Here is a 15,493-nt window from a genome sequence, read left to right on the forward strand (position 1 = left end):
ATCAGCAATATATTTATTCATTTATTTTCTAAACTACTTTATCCTCACAAGGGTCGCGGGGGGTGCTGACTTCGGGCACAAGCCAGGTGACACCCTGAATTGGTGGCCAGACGATCGCAGGGCACGAGGAGACAGACAACCATTCACGCTCACATTCATACCGAGGAGCATGCCTACAATACATGTCTTCGGAATGTGGGAAACCGGAGTACCCGGAGGAAACCCACACAGGTGGACCAACTCAGTGTTTTCTTTTTTACTCGTCGAAGCTGATTTTCCAGCTTCCCACACTTGCGAACCATGGATTCTTTAATGTTGAGGTGCCTTGCTGCAGCTCGATTTTCATGTTCCCATGTTTCATGTGCAGGACGAAGTCCATCCATTGTGAGCTCAATCCGGGATACATAATTTTTTTCCTGAATTCGGGACAATTCAATTTTTTAAGTGACAAAATTGGCAATGCTATTAAGGATAGTTCTGAACAACAGGTGGCAGAGTCGGGACTAATTTCTTGAACAGATAAGGTCCACTTCAATTTTTCCCTCTGTCTTAGTAAGTGACTGTTAAGCCCTATATCAAAATGGTAGTTCATATCTTTATTTTGTATAAAATGACTGTCAATTGAACAATCTCACACATTCCAAACCGACATAACAATGCATTTTAAAGCAGAAATTCATCCTAATAACACATTGTAAGAAGTGGGTTGGTGACAATGCAAAGCTCAGTCGCGCTTTGGAGTTTACTTAGGCGAGGGGGACTACCTCATCAGAACACTAGCACTTCCACGTCTAGATAATACCCTTGTAAGAACTATTAGAGTAAGCTAGGATAATTTATGTATGCTGCCTATTACTGATTTAAGAGGTACTGTAAAAATATTGACATTTTGGGCCCAAATTGCCACCCACAAATGCTGTAAATTTAGTGCCAAGAACAAAAATGGAACTTGTTAATACAAAAACACAATCAACTGTCTGTATTTCTTTTATGCAACATGTAATTTGATTTTTTATCTGTAGTACTGTCCCACTTGAACGGCGGATACTGACCGTGTTGCAGTGGCTCCACCTTCCTGAACGAGAAAGGTGAATACCTCGCAAATACAGCAGTACCTCTACTTACGAATTCTTCTACATACTAAATATTCAGGTTACAAAAAGACTTCAAGAGAAACCTTTTGTTGCAAGATATGAAAAAATAAATCAAGTTACAAAACGTCAAACGAAATCAAACTCAGAAACATCAATACTCTTCCTGTAGTACTAAAGATCGTGGAGTGAATTGCTAGTTTAATGGTAAAATATGACTCTTAAGAAAAATTCCATCTGCGAAACCACTTCTGGGACAAATTTATTTTATAATTAGAGGTACTGCTGTATCACAAATTGTCTTTTTGTCTTTACATATTTCTTTACATTGTTTTCCCAGTATAACTCAACTAGATATTTAAATGTTTTTAAAGTGTGTGAGAGAAAGCTGTCATTTCCAAAATCCATTCGCCAAGTCCAACAAGGCCTAACACATTGAAATACTACCCACAAACAAAGATTCAGAAGTCTCTCTAATTTTCTGAACCGCTTTATCCTCATTAGGGTCGCACAGGGGATGCGGGAGCCCATCCCAGCTGACCCAGGCCAGAGGCGGGGGACACCCTGAATCGGTGGCTAGCCGATCGCAGGGCACAAGAAGACTGACAACGATGCACACTCACCTAAACCTAGGGGCAATTTAGAGTGTCCAATCAGCCTACCATGCATGATTTTGGAATGTGGGAGGAAACCGGAGTACCCGGAAGAAACCCACGCAGGCCCGTGATAACATGCTAACTCCACACAGGTGGACATGACCTGGATTTGAACCCAGGACGCCAGAGCTGTGAGGCTGATGCGCTTACCACTCACGCCACCAGATTCAGAAGTCTAAACATTTTTTCCAAACAATTGCATGAGATCCTCTGATCCGAGTATGTGCAAATTTTCACAAAAACTAAAGGAAAACATTTTTTATTGGCCATGAAAACAATTAAACCTGCCTGTCAATTTTCTTGTTGATTATGCAGCTGAGGTTATCGCTAATTACTTTCAACTGTATTGGTGTTCATTAAATTAACAACAGGTGCCACATTTAGAAAACCCTCAAAATAGGACTCAAGTTTGTCCTTCTTGATCTTTTCTGGCTGGTTTTGGCTTGAGCAATTAGCTCTATTAGCAGGTGATTCCTTCACTCGAAAGAAGTTGCACATGTTGCTCAATTCTCCAGGATTGCACATCCACACATGCTCCAGTAAGAAGGTTTAATGTGTTTCCCAGAGCATGGATCCAGCACATGGATGAAATAACAGGAGACTGATGGTTATTCTCGGGAGTTGGACAGGGCAGTAAAAGGTCCTCAACCCATTGAAGGTGGCCTGAGGGCCCGATGTCCTGTAGTGGGCTCTGTGCTTACTGCCCAGCACCATGGAGCTCAATTGGCATTTGTTCAAGAACACCAGAATTAGCAGGTCTGCCACTGGCACCCTGTACTTTTCATAGATGAGAGCAGTTTCAGCCTGAGCACCTGTGATAGACGTGAAGGAGTTTGGAGAAGACAACAAGACCATTATGTTGCCTGCAACAGTGTTCAACAGGAAGGGTTTAGTGGTAGGCAGGCATATCCATGGAGGAAAGCACAGACCTCTACTGCCTAGGATATCATTCTCTGAGTGCCATAAGGTTTATACTTATGATGAAATCATTGAACCCATTTTCAGACCCTATGCTGCTGTAGTAGGTCCTGGTGCCTCATGTGGCAAGAGTATGCACGCATTACCTGGAGGATGAAATTAAAAAATTGAATGGCCTTCACAATCCCCTGACTTAAACTCAATAGAACAACTCTGGTACATTATGTTTCTGTCCATTAGGCGCCGCCAGGTTGCTCCTCAGACGCTACAACAGCTCAGAGATTGCCTCACACATATCTGGGCGGAAAAGTCACAAGACAGCATCCGTCATCTAATTAGGAGCATGGCGCGACATTGACAAGCATGCATTTAATCTTGTGGGGGCCATACAAGATACTGAAAAGCATTTTGAGTTGCAGATTTTTTTTTGTTGAAAAAATGGACTCGCCTGCCACATTTTCATTTCACTCAGATTTTAGGGCATCTACACAATTGAGCCCTCTTAGGCTGAAAACTTTTATTTCTATTAAAAGACTTGGCGTCCTTTTGTTCCTGAGACATTGCCCATTGTCGAATAGATATTATACCTGTCAATTTATACGTTTTTCCTGTATTTTATATGTTTTTTGATCACTTCAAATTGTGTATGCCGTATAACAACTTTTGTACGGGGGAAAAAAATTTAGTAATTTTTTTTTGTAAACCCAATCTCGTTTTACCCATTTCGGCTCTAATCCGGATTGACTCGGTCACTGGCAGCAGATGAAAATGTCATCGTTGACTGCTAATATTGTCACGCTTGAAGCATGATATGCACACACGCATTCCCCTTTCACACGTGCGCCTTTTCACTTTATAAATATAGTGCCCGGACAGTCAAGCTGTCAGCGTCATACAGCAACATCTACAGAAACTTGAATTTAGTGCATACAAAAAGCGCACCAATTGATTGGGCACTACGTCCACTTGGGGGAATTTTTTTATACTTTTAAGTCCACCTTGTGTGAGTAAATATGTGCCGCGTAGCATTGCTACGGTTATTGTTGCTTAATAAGGGGAATTGCATTCATATGGCCGATATTGACAGATATGAGATATCCAACTTCATCTTGAGATCTGATGTACCTAATGCAGAGGTGGGCAAACCGGTCCTCAAGTGCGACAGTGGGTGCAGTTTTTTGTTCCAACCGATCCAGCACAGACATCTTAACCAATGGGGTTTCTGCTAAAACAATAAGCACCTGACTGCAATCCACTGATTGCACTTATAAGATACCAGATTTGTGGAGAGGTTTCCTCTTTAGAATTGGGAACGAAAGCCCGCACCCACTGCGGCCCTTTGTAGAATAGTTTGCCCACCCCTGATCTATTGTGTTTCTTTTAAGTTGTTCTTTAATTTTTGTGAGAACTGTACTATTGGGGAGCACGGTGAAAGTTGGTTAGCATGTCCTGTTTGTAGTGAGAACAAAGGTTCAATCCCAGGTACCAGCCTTCCAGTGTGGAATTTGCATGTTCTCGCCCAGTTTTGAGAGCGAGAGATTACCTGGTTGATCGCTTTCAACAGTAAACTCTCTGCCGGGAGCGAGCGTGCGAATCCGGCGATGAATTGCATGCACACACAGGCCAATAGATATTTTGATAGTAATGCTCTTACATTGTCAATGCAATTACTAACTCACTCTCTCATGATTATAGTTTTGAGAGCGAGAGATTACCTGGTTGCTCTCTCTCTCTCTCTCTCATAATTTGACAGCGAGCGAACCCGGCGACCAAACATCCAGTCGATGGCCCGTGCGTTCTCCGAAACGTCCGGTCGACGCCCCGTCCGGGGACCAAATGTCTTTCGACCAAACATCCGCGTACCGTTCTCGCCGTATCTTTATGCGTTTTCTCTGCGTGCAACGGTTTCTTCTCACTTCTCACCTGAATTGCTGGCCAGCCAATCACAAGGAGACGTACAACCATTCACACTAATACGTAGGGGCAATTTAGAGTGCTTAACCAGACTACCATACATGTTTAAGGACTCGGGAGGAAACCGGAGTACTCGGCGAAAACCCACGCAAGCCCAACCTAATATCGCCCAAACTTGATGTGTGCGCACCTCAAACAAGTTCCTGTTAAAGTGATTTAAAAATAAGTAATATGTCATTTTTATTCTCTTAATTTCATGACTTCATCCTCCCAATATTACTTAAATCTCCTAATATTTTTGAATCTTGTAATAGTACAATATATATGATTTAATGTTCCACTTTTTTATCCCATAATATTTCGATTTTAATATCATAAATAGATTTTTCTCTCAGAATATTACAATGCAGGACCTCTGGGCAGCCGCCTCGTGGGGTAGAGGTTCACTCGCCTGACGCAGGTCCGGGGTCAATTCCCGCTGGTGGCGGTATGATTGGGGGTGCTGATGATCGTTTGTCTCTCTGTGTGCCCTATGGCTGACTGGCGACCAGTCTAGGATGTAGTCTGCCTTTGCCTGAAGACAGCTAAGTTAGCCTCCAGCAACCCCTGCAAGCCTTTCGAGGATGGGCGTTATGGAAGATGAATGAATAAATGATTGACTTCTGGGCAGGTAATTTCCCGGCCACACCTGACCATCGCTATAATTATTATTATAGCACATTGTTAAGAAAGCAAAAAAAGGTTAAAAAACGTAAAGTAATAAACACTTTTATACTTCTTTGAATGGAACCACGTGCAGGGAAGTACAGGCGGAACACAAGGATGAGGAAGACTGAGAAGTCTTAAATAAACAAATGAACTAAAAAAGGTGACAAAAACAAGGGGAAAATCCGCAAAATACAAAGTATATATACACATTCAAAAAAAAAATCTTTTTTCCAAGATCTCATCTGATCTTGAATCTTGGATCTTGGATCTTAGATCTTGGATCTTGGCTCTTGGCTCTTGGCTCTTGGATCTTGGATCTTGGATCTGAACAGTTTTCAGTGTTTCCCCGAACCACTTCAAACCAAAGAGTAAAATTTCTTAAAGTGGCAGGAGGTCACAAGGAAATATACAAATAGCTTCCAGGCCGACTTTGTCAGCGCTCTGGATCTAATAGTGCAATTGAAGTTAATTTAACAGTCATCAATCACACCAAGGGGCTATGTGATATTGATGGTACTTCAACCAATTTCTTCTTAAGGGGCCATACCGCTCTTTCACTTTCTCATGACTAATATAGTATTTTGAATGATAATCAATTTATTCTATTCTAAATATTTCACCCTGTTGCAGACCTTATGTATACGCAATGCACTTTGAGCAGCCTGACATATTTGGACATAAAATGGGACCTATCAGCATTGAAGTAAGTATCATTAATGTAAAAATAGTGCTGCAAACTTCACTTGAAATAGTTTGAAGCTTGTGATTCACTCTATTCCAGTCAAACCATCCTATTAGGTTGATTGATAGGCTTGTTGGTCAACTCATGAATGGACTGAAGCAGATGAAATTACACCGATGTGTGAACATCATCATTGTTGGGGATCATGGTATTACTAACATGCTTCATCACAAGTTTACATTGGCAAATTCAGTTTTTCCCACTATGTTTTAGTATATTCCTTAAATGGTAAATTCAATGTTATTAGGAAAATAGTAGTAAATGTAAAATGAAATACAAATTGAGGTATGTTAATGTCGTTTTTTCAGGCACAGGTACACCAAATCTCTTTTCTGTTCTCAGGTATGGAAGAGGCACATTGTGATCAAACAGAGTTCCTCAGTAATTACTTAACAAATGTTGATGACATCATCCTAATTCCAGGAGCCCTAGGAAGAATACGCCCCAGATTACTTAACTCAAAATGTAAGATGCAAAGATAACATGTATCATGCTTTATGTTTTCAACTTCCACACCGCCCATCCTCAAAAGGGTTGCATGGGTTGCTGGAGCCTAAACCAGTTGTCTTCGGGCGAAAAGCAGACTGCATCCTAGACTAGTCTTCAGTCGGTCGTGGGGCACACAGAGAGACAGACAACCACTCACTCTCACAATCACACTGCCACCGAGTGGGAATTGTACCCAGATTGCCCACACCAAAGACAGGCGGAAGAACCACTACACCATCGAGTGGCCATCTATCATACTTTTATTTTACAACTAAACTGCACATATTTTGGGAGTTAATTTAAAATTCACCTTACGATGTCCTTTTCAAATTGTTGAATGAAATATGGTGGGATGAATAATGCTGTCAAAGGGTTATAGGATGTTGACAGTACACATTTGAGTACTGTATTTTCACACCTATGGGGTGCACTTAAGTGTATTTTTTCTCTAAAATGGACGGTGCGGCCAATCAGTCGGTGTGCACCTTGTGTTTGCATTAAATTCCAAATTTTGTATCACCCTGATCGCTTGACAGAGTGGTTTAATTTCTTGCCAACAGACTACTTACTACTACTTACCAGTGGACGTTCATGTTCTTGTGGCCAAACGAGCAGACCCCCAAAATAGCCTACCCGCGTACTTCAAGCATTACAGAAAATCCATTCAAAACATCCTAGATGAGTTATGGTACAGTTCACTTCTGTGTGCTCGTAGCGCAATTAATCCTTGAGACCACTCTCAATAGCGAAAGAAACAACTCCTTCTAGCTATACAGAGGAAAGGCCTGACATGAATGATGAATTGAATTGAATGCTTTCTATTGTCATTATACAAGTATAATGAGATTTAAAGGTTCACCACAAAGTACACAACAAACAACAACAAACAAACAGACAAATCTCATCACAGCTCATCTCATATTCCACATATCTGAAGTCGGGTCGCGGGGGCAGCAGCTTCAGCACGGAAGCCCAGACTTTCTTCTCCCCAGCCACTTCATTCAGCTCTTCCGGGAGGACCCCCAGGCGTTCCTGGGCTAGCCGGGAGACATAGTCTCCCCGGCGTGTCCGAGGTCGGCCTTGCGGCCTCCTACCGGTGGGACGTGCCCGTAAAACTTATTGGAGTGGAAAAATGCACAACACGCTCTGGTTGCAGACAGGAAGCAAGACCTACTTTATTGAAAAACTCGGCATCTTTTAAAGCTTGACCATAGTTGTTAGGGTTATTAGTCTTACATTATTATATATTTGCTCGCAATGAAGAACGCTTTGCTTTACTTAGCTTATTAACGTTAGAAAAGTTATTCTAGTACATCTGCTTGCAACGATGTACATGCTTTGCTCCTTAGTTAGACCAAACAACAGGAAGGTCAAATTCTGTTGGACTGCTGGAATGTGGAGAAGAACCTTCGGCTCTACATGACCTTATGCACTCGATTGGCTACCTCTCCAAACAAAAAATAATTTCACTCGATCCAATTCATTTTCACATGTATTTATTTTAACTACTTCTCTTATTTAAAACAATATCTGGTTCCTAATATATCACCTTATCACCTAAGACATTCCCAAAATCCCTATTTTGTTGTCCCAATAATTTCCAAGGAAGTATGTCATACGTCATTTGTTTTCAAAGCCCCATCTCACTGGAATAACCTTCCCACCACCCTCAAGTCTATCATCTACTATGGTAGTTTTAGTTTTCCTTTAATTTCCCACCTTAAAACAAGTTGCTTCTGTTTCACCAAATTTTGATCACTGTTTTTTTTTTTTTTCTATTATGATATTATTATTATGATTTGTATTTTTATTGTTGTTTCATTATCGTCATTTGTAAAATGGACAAGGACTGTTGGGATGATGACATTAGGTTGAGACGTATAGGTAGGTAGGAGCTGATGAGGGGTTAGGGTTAGTACTTTGGGTGTATGTATGTCTTGTTTTGTAACTTGTTGTATGAATGTACTTGTATTATACTTGTATTTCTTGTGTTTTAGGATGCCCTCGAAAATTATATGTTTAATTTCAAGGGGCTATCCTTAAAAAAATTCAAATTCAAAAATATAGCAGAACACGTCAGCCTTATTTCTGCACGATTTACCCCCAACAATTTCTTCTAAATTGTTCCACACATGCGTACATTTGAACGTAAAAAAAGACGTGGCCATATCTCAAAAACTTGACCTGACTGAGCAAAACTAATCTGATTTGTGGATTTAGCACATCGGATTCACCCTAAATCAGCTGAAAAAAAGATGCAGAAAACACATTTGTTGTTGACCAGTGATATATCTTAGTTAATGGTAAATGATTAACAAAATAGTACATACTGTTTCTCATTGTATACAAGTGTATTCATTCCATATACAGTAATCCCTCACCATTTCTCGGTTCAACTTTCGCAGCTTCACTACATCGCAGATTTTTTTTCTGGGGAATTTTTCATTTTTACATTTTTTTTAAACGTTCATAAAAATGGGAAAATCCACGCGGAAACTCGCAAGCGGAAGCAACTACCCTGTCTTTCGCTTGCTACTAGGACTCAGCACTGAATATTGTTTTATTGTTTTAAAGTCCATAAAAATGTGAAAAATCCAAACTGAAAGTTGTAACCAGAAGCCACTCTTGCTTCTAGGACTCAGCACTGAAGAATTTATTTATTTATTTATTTAAATAGGAGTGATCCTACCTCGCGGTTTTTCGTGTATCGTGGCCATGTTTGGTCCACATTAACCGCGATATTCGAGGGATTACTGTATTCTTTAATTTATTAGTGATACACTTCATGGGTTACACAACATTTTACTATGGGTCAAACTTAGTTTAGGTAAAGGCGAAAGAGGGAGTTTAAATTTTTCATAAAATGTGTTGATCTCTGCCTGAGATGAAAAGAGGATGTTTTTTTTCCTTAATTACACTGAGGTTTTTGTCCAAATTCTGGAATGGTGTTGACCACAGTTTAGCTGTGGTCAAAAGAAGGATTGATGGAGTAAGATAATAATGGGAATTCGGGAAATATATCATTTCAATTGAATTTGGAAAAAAATCTTGTTTCTGCATACGCTTTAAATGAACACAGGGTAACAATAACAAGGACACGTAAGAAAGGCAAAGACCCCAAAAAACAGTGACCAGAGTGTCCAACTTGTCCTGACAATGACCGGTTTCACATTGTAAAACAGACAGGGGCACATAGGTATCTGCCATTTTCAGCAGTATCAGTAAAAATCGCAAGATGTTTGCATTGACCGAGAGAGAAGAGGGGTTGAGGTGTTTGGCCTAGCTTCTTATAGTTTTTCCATTGCTTTCTCCCTGTGTTCTGATGTTCGTTTCCCTGCTCTTGTTTGTCCCTCCAGTCTTGCCGTGGCGCTCGCGCAGCTGCGCGCCATTTAAAATTAGTTCCTGTTTTGTCTATTTAAACCCCACTGATTATTATGTCATTTGTCGGATCGTCTGCTTCACTTCCCTTGCCATGTGTCTGTGTTACCTCGTTCCTCGATTCCCGGTGTTTTGCCTAAACAGGTTTGGTTTTGCGACCTGATTGAAGGGTTCCACTGGTGTGTTTTTCAGATGCTCGTTTTGCTTTCAAGTCCATGTAGATTCCACTGGTTTTTTTTCGCAGATTACCAACTTGGTCATGCCATCTCCCGCTAACTGTTTATCTTTTAACCATATGAAACGAAGGCTCTCCATATCGTTATGAATGTCACTGTGCAGCTTGGAAATTATGGTTGGCTCTTCCTTGCACCGATGTTAGGAGTAGCTTGTTATTGTTTTTCCCATTGCCTTCTCCTGGTGTTCTAATGTTCGTTTCCCTACTCTTGTTTGTCCCTCCTGCCTTTCCGTTGTGCTCGCGCAGCTGCGCGTGATTCAAAATTACTTCCTTCCCACTGATTATAAATGTCATGATCGGATCATCTGCCTTATCTCCCTTGCCATGTGTCTGCGTTACCTCGTTCCTCGATTCTCCGTGCTTTCCCTAGTTCCCTGTTTGGTTTTGTGTTTCGATTCCTAAGTCTTTGTTATTTTCTAAGATCCTGCCTAAGTTATTAGTTTTGGTATGAGCACTACTTCCCTCGTCCCCGCCTGCTTCCCTGCGATTGGGTCCTAATTCCCCGTATCCCCGCCTCGACGTCTCCACAAAGACGTAATAGAACGACCCGACCAGCTGGGACCCAGCGGTAAGCTGTCGACGCTCTCGCCGACGCCAGCCATCCAGTTCCCACTCCCCCGATTATTGGCCCCTTCCCCCACTCCCTCTCTCCTGGCTACTCTCCCGACTAGGAGGTAGTCCTGAGCCTCCATCGGCCCCTGTTTCTCGCCATGGCTATTTGAATTCGGACTCCGGCTATTCATTTTCTCAACGGAGAGAGAATCCTCAGCCTCCATCGCCCCTGTTGATCGCCCTAGCTATCTGGATTTGGACTCAGACTTTTCTGAATGCGAGGACGGTCCAAAGCTAATTTATTTGTAGGCTGGAGATTCAGACTTGGACTGTGATTCCCTCAGCCGATTCGGACTTCGATACACCTCCCGGGAGGACCTTGACAATGGGCCACCACGTGGCGGCCGGCGGGGAGGCTCAGGTAGGAGTTTCGAACACCGCCCGTCTTGTCTTTGTGGGGAGGTGCAGCAGTGAGATTTTTCCCCGTGTCGGCTGGCCATCTACAATGGGCCACCGTGTGGCGGCCGGCGTGCTAAGCTGTGCCCCCAGTGGAGGCGGCGAGCGCCGCGCTGTAGGGAGAAGTTGAAGAGGGGCTGGACGCTCGAGCCCCTGAGTTAGCTCCCCGCTCGACCTCACCCGTTCAAGGTCCTTGCTCGACCTCGCCCGTCCAAGCTCATCAACAAGCAATCAACAACAGAGGCTCTCATTTTACGACGTCAACGCAGTTTACGGCAAACAAAAGTACGAGTTGCAGCTTTGGAGTGACAGCAGAAAAAAACATGAATGGTAACGATAGCCTACTGGCTAATAAACAAATGAACCTAGAGAAATAAAGGCAAGAGTATAATCCGGGAAAACATCAAGCCTTACTCAACATCCCAATCCACAAGGCAGGCGATCAAAAAATAACTTTATTGTCACCAACTTAGTCTAACGGTGGCTTTACGTCGGTAGCTAGCGTCAATCATGGGGACTTAGCAGAGAACTCAGTAAGAAATGCCTTTACTTCTGCGGGTGAGCTACCGGCTGCCACTTGAGCGGGGCCATCCTGGTTTCTTTCCGTCACAAAGAAAGATACAGACACAAGAAAAGACGTTGTAGAGTTGGATAAAACTGGTACCACACACAGGAAGTCTTCACAAGATGGGGAACTTCTGCAGACTGTGACCGAGGTTGAAAATATGCAGTCACTTCAAAGCTTATCCACACAGTCCCTCAGTAGTCTGGAGCTGAAGAATCAACAGTAGAAGAGTACAATTCCTTGATTCTGTTTCCGGCCTGGTAAGCACTGACAGCTCTTCCATCTTATCAGGGAGGGATCTCACTTTCCCCATAATAATAGATGGAATGGTTGGTCTGAAGCGTCGCTTCTTCTCCCGGCACTCTTGTCCAGCTCTGGATTTCCAGTGGCATTGGGGTGTGTCTCCTTCTGTTGCGTATTGTTTCACAGCTAATCCCATGTGTATGACAGCGTAGGCATGGCTGAATGGTTCCAAAAAGGAAGAAGCAGAAAGAAGCCAGGCTAACAGAACAAAAAAAGTTGTAAAAACATTAAACTAAAAAGTATAAAGTACAAAGTAAAGTGAAACTGAATGTATTAAGAAATATTAAAATGTAATTTTAAAAAAGATAGAAAGGCTGTAAAACATGAAGTATCAATGAGTGGACAGAGCTACTGCCACCGGCTGCCGTCTGAGGCCGCCATCTTGGAAAAAACGGGTATATTTTACTGAAATTTAGCTAAGATATATGAAGAATCTGAATTATTGTCATAGTAACAAATAAACAACAAGATAGTGCCATCTCCCTTTTCACAAGAAGTCCAATGAAGATTTTAAGTGTAAAATAAAGGATGATGGTGTAAAATCAAGTGCTCAGTACTAAAAAAAAGACAACAATCATTATTATTATTAGACATACCTAAAGGTGCCTGGAATTAATATTCTAAAATTGCTGGACAGGTAGGAAAAACTGACCAGTGAAATAAAGTCCAGAGTGATATGGGTGATTAGATCTGAGGCCAGATTTTAGTTAACGATGCTGACATTTCTAGGATAGAAACTGTCCCGGAATATGCTTGTCCTTTGGCGTAGTGTCCTGTTGAGCCTGCCAGAGTGAAATAGTTCAAAGAGGTGGTGGGCAGGTTGAGATGTGTCTTTAATAATATTCTGGGCACTACTGAGGCAGCGAGACCTCTAGATGTCCAGCAGAGAGGCCAGGGGGAAGCTGAAAAGCTTTTTTTGCTATCCTCACTACTCCCTGCAGCCTCTTCCTGTCAGCTTCAGTGCAGCTGAAAAACTACACCACGATGGCATAGGTAAGCAGACTCTTGATGCTGTAGTGGTAAAAGATACTAGCAGCTTGGTGTTCTCCCTTCTGAGTACCCTCATAAAGCAGAGTCGGGATGAGAGGTTAGGAGAAAGCTTCACACGCGGCTCCACCAGATGCATATTTGCTTTGCGGTCCTAGAAAGCCATGAGACTGGTGGCTGCCAGCTGTTCCTTCATTGCTACAAATCAGTATAAATGTATATATAAAACCCAGTATAAATTCCAAGTTTTTGGTCATTGTAATGGATGTTGTTTATTCTATCCATATGTTTATTTGGAGTAACCCAAAGCAAAATAGACTCAACCTGCTGCACCTTGCCCAAGCCAACCCTTACTCGTCTATTACGCCTCTGGGGATGCAAATTGCATCAATGTAAGTCAGATTGCCCTCCCTCGATAAGGCTCAACGCCGTAGGGAGAGGCCAAATGCCACACCGAAAATCTGAGCCGCCAAATGTATCTCCTCGACTGTTGATTGAAAAACAGATACTGGTAAGAGTGAAACCAAAGCACATAGTCCTGCTGCTCTTTGACATGAGTCACATAATTTATTTGCACCACACCACCACCGTAGGTCAAAACATGCAATCAGTGGCGCAGTTTGTCTTGGAACATTTAGAGTGTCCAACCAGCCTAGAATGCATAATTTTGGTTTGTGGGAGGAAACTGGAGTACCCGGAGAAAACACAAAAATTCTCAGGGACACGATGGGTACTCCACACATTATAATGTTGGAACCCACCCCATTCAATAGTCCATAATTTAAAAAAATCCTACACAAGTGGAGACTGCCATCCCCATTAAGGGTTTTTGCCCATTCCATTAATTCTTAGGTAACCCGTCTACATAAAGAATTTTGCCTTACTCAGAGGTTGATATTTCATCATTTGGAAGTGCCAATGTTGACCATACACTAGCACGTGTTTTATGCCATGAAGGCCTGCTAAATTTTGAGCGTCTAATCAAACTTTTTCCTGTGAGGGCCACATAACTTTTCCCTTCTCTGAGGGGGGGCCAGTGTCAGTTTGTAACAGAAAAAGTGTGACGATCGTAGGGGAGCTTAATTTTTTTTTATTGTTTTCCAGAAAGCCACACATAACCAAATAACCCTTTCCAGGTTCTTTACAGAAAAAAGTCAGGAAACAAATAATAACACTATTAATGAAATAAATAATAACTAAATAACCCTCTCTGAGTTCTTCACAGAAAAAACAGGAAATAAATAACACTATTTATGAAATAAATAATAACTAAATAACTCTCTCTGGGTTCTTCATAGAAAAAAAGCCATGGAACATTAACTTTCTGTTGTGCCATGCACAATCTTCTCCCTTTGCTCTGAAGTTTATGCACGACACCACAACCTTCATTACAGAATCCCACGTCAACACTTTGCAGCACAGTGCTTGCTGGTGAATTAGGCAGTGGACTCGTAGCGGGGCGGTGAGACCCCTTTTTTTCCAACTCCCGGTTCATGCGTCCTATTAGACCGCGAGTTTCGCCCACCATGGAACATTAACTTTCTGTTGTGCCATGCACAATCTTAACAGATAAAAGTTCAGCTCAGTTGTCAGAGCAGAATCTCTCTCACGTCAACACTTTGCAGCACAGTGCTTGCTGGTGAATTAGGCAGTGGACTCGTAGCGGGGAGGTGAGACCCCTTTTTTCCAACTCCCAGTTCATGCGTCCCATTAGACCGCGAGTTTCGCCCACCATGCTAGGAATCCCCGTCAGTCGTGATGCTAGCTAGCTTTGACCAGTCCGGGTCAAATTTATACATGGTTTGGCACACTTTGTCAAAAATATCCTCTCCCGTTGTAGTCCCTTTGAGATTTTGGAGGGCTGCCAGATCCTCGCATATCTCAAAGTTTGCGCTAACTCCACGAATAAAAATGAGCAGTTGCGCTGTGTCTTGCACGTCCGTGCTTTCATCCAGTGCTAATGAAAAAAAGTCAAATTCTTTCGTCTTCTGCTGCAGTTGGGCATATACATTACTCCTGATTTCTTCAACGCGTCTGGTCATTGTACTCGCCGACAGACTTACGGCATTAAATGCATCTTTCTTCTCGGGACACACCTCCTCCGCGACAGCATCCATACATTTCTTAACAAACTCTCCGTCAGTGAAAGGCTTACCGCTGCTTACTATCAGTTTAGCAACCCAAAAGCTGGCCCGAACGGATGCCTGGTTCAGCTGAGCTTGGCGTACAAATGTATTGTGCTGAGATAGTAGTCCACTTTATTGCTTTGAGAGTTTGTCTGCTCGTATTTGGCCTTGCAAGCTATCGTACTTGTCTTTGTGACGGGATTCATAGTGTCGGCGAAGATTGTATTCTTTGAATAGCGCCACCGTCTCTTGACAGATGAGACAAACAGCCTTTTCTTTGCATTGAACAAAACAATAATCGTTTGTCCACTGCAGGTTAAATACCCTGCATTCTGAATCAATTTTTCTCTTACCTAACTTTTTCGCCATTATT

At 42.3% G+C, this 15,493-nt stretch overlaps 1 protein-coding gene across 32 annotated transcripts in view; it reads left to right on the forward strand.

Moving 5' to 3' along the window:
• The window catches only part of enpp2 (ectonucleotide pyrophosphatase/phosphodiesterase 2), a 360,090-nt gene that overhangs the window by 158,413 nt on the left and 186,184 nt on the right, over positions 1-15,493 (forward strand). For 30 of the 32 annotated variants that reach the window (XR_013300101.1, XR_013300100.1, XR_013300099.1 and 27 more), the window contains 5 exons: positions 52-231; positions 1,023-1,088; positions 5,918-5,990; positions 6,069-6,177; positions 6,372-6,494. Coding sequence is in view for 23 of the 32 variants with exons in the window: in XM_077599517.1 (XP_077455643.1) it covers positions 52-231; positions 1,023-1,088; positions 5,918-5,990; positions 6,069-6,177; positions 6,372-6,494 (551 nt within the window). In the remaining 9 variants the exon portion in view is untranslated. The remainder of the gene's footprint in view (positions 1-51; positions 232-1,022; positions 1,089-5,917; positions 5,991-6,068; positions 6,178-6,371; positions 6,495-15,493) is intronic. The other 2 variants (XM_077599520.1, XM_077599529.1) reach the window with 1 other exon arrangement.

The sequence above is a fragment of the Stigmatopora argus genome, chromosome 4, assembly GCF_051989625.1.
Source record: "Stigmatopora argus isolate UIUO_Sarg chromosome 4, RoL_Sarg_1.0, whole genome shotgun sequence".
Classification (NCBI taxonomy): Eukaryota; Metazoa; Chordata; class Actinopteri; order Syngnathiformes; family Syngnathidae; genus Stigmatopora; species Stigmatopora argus.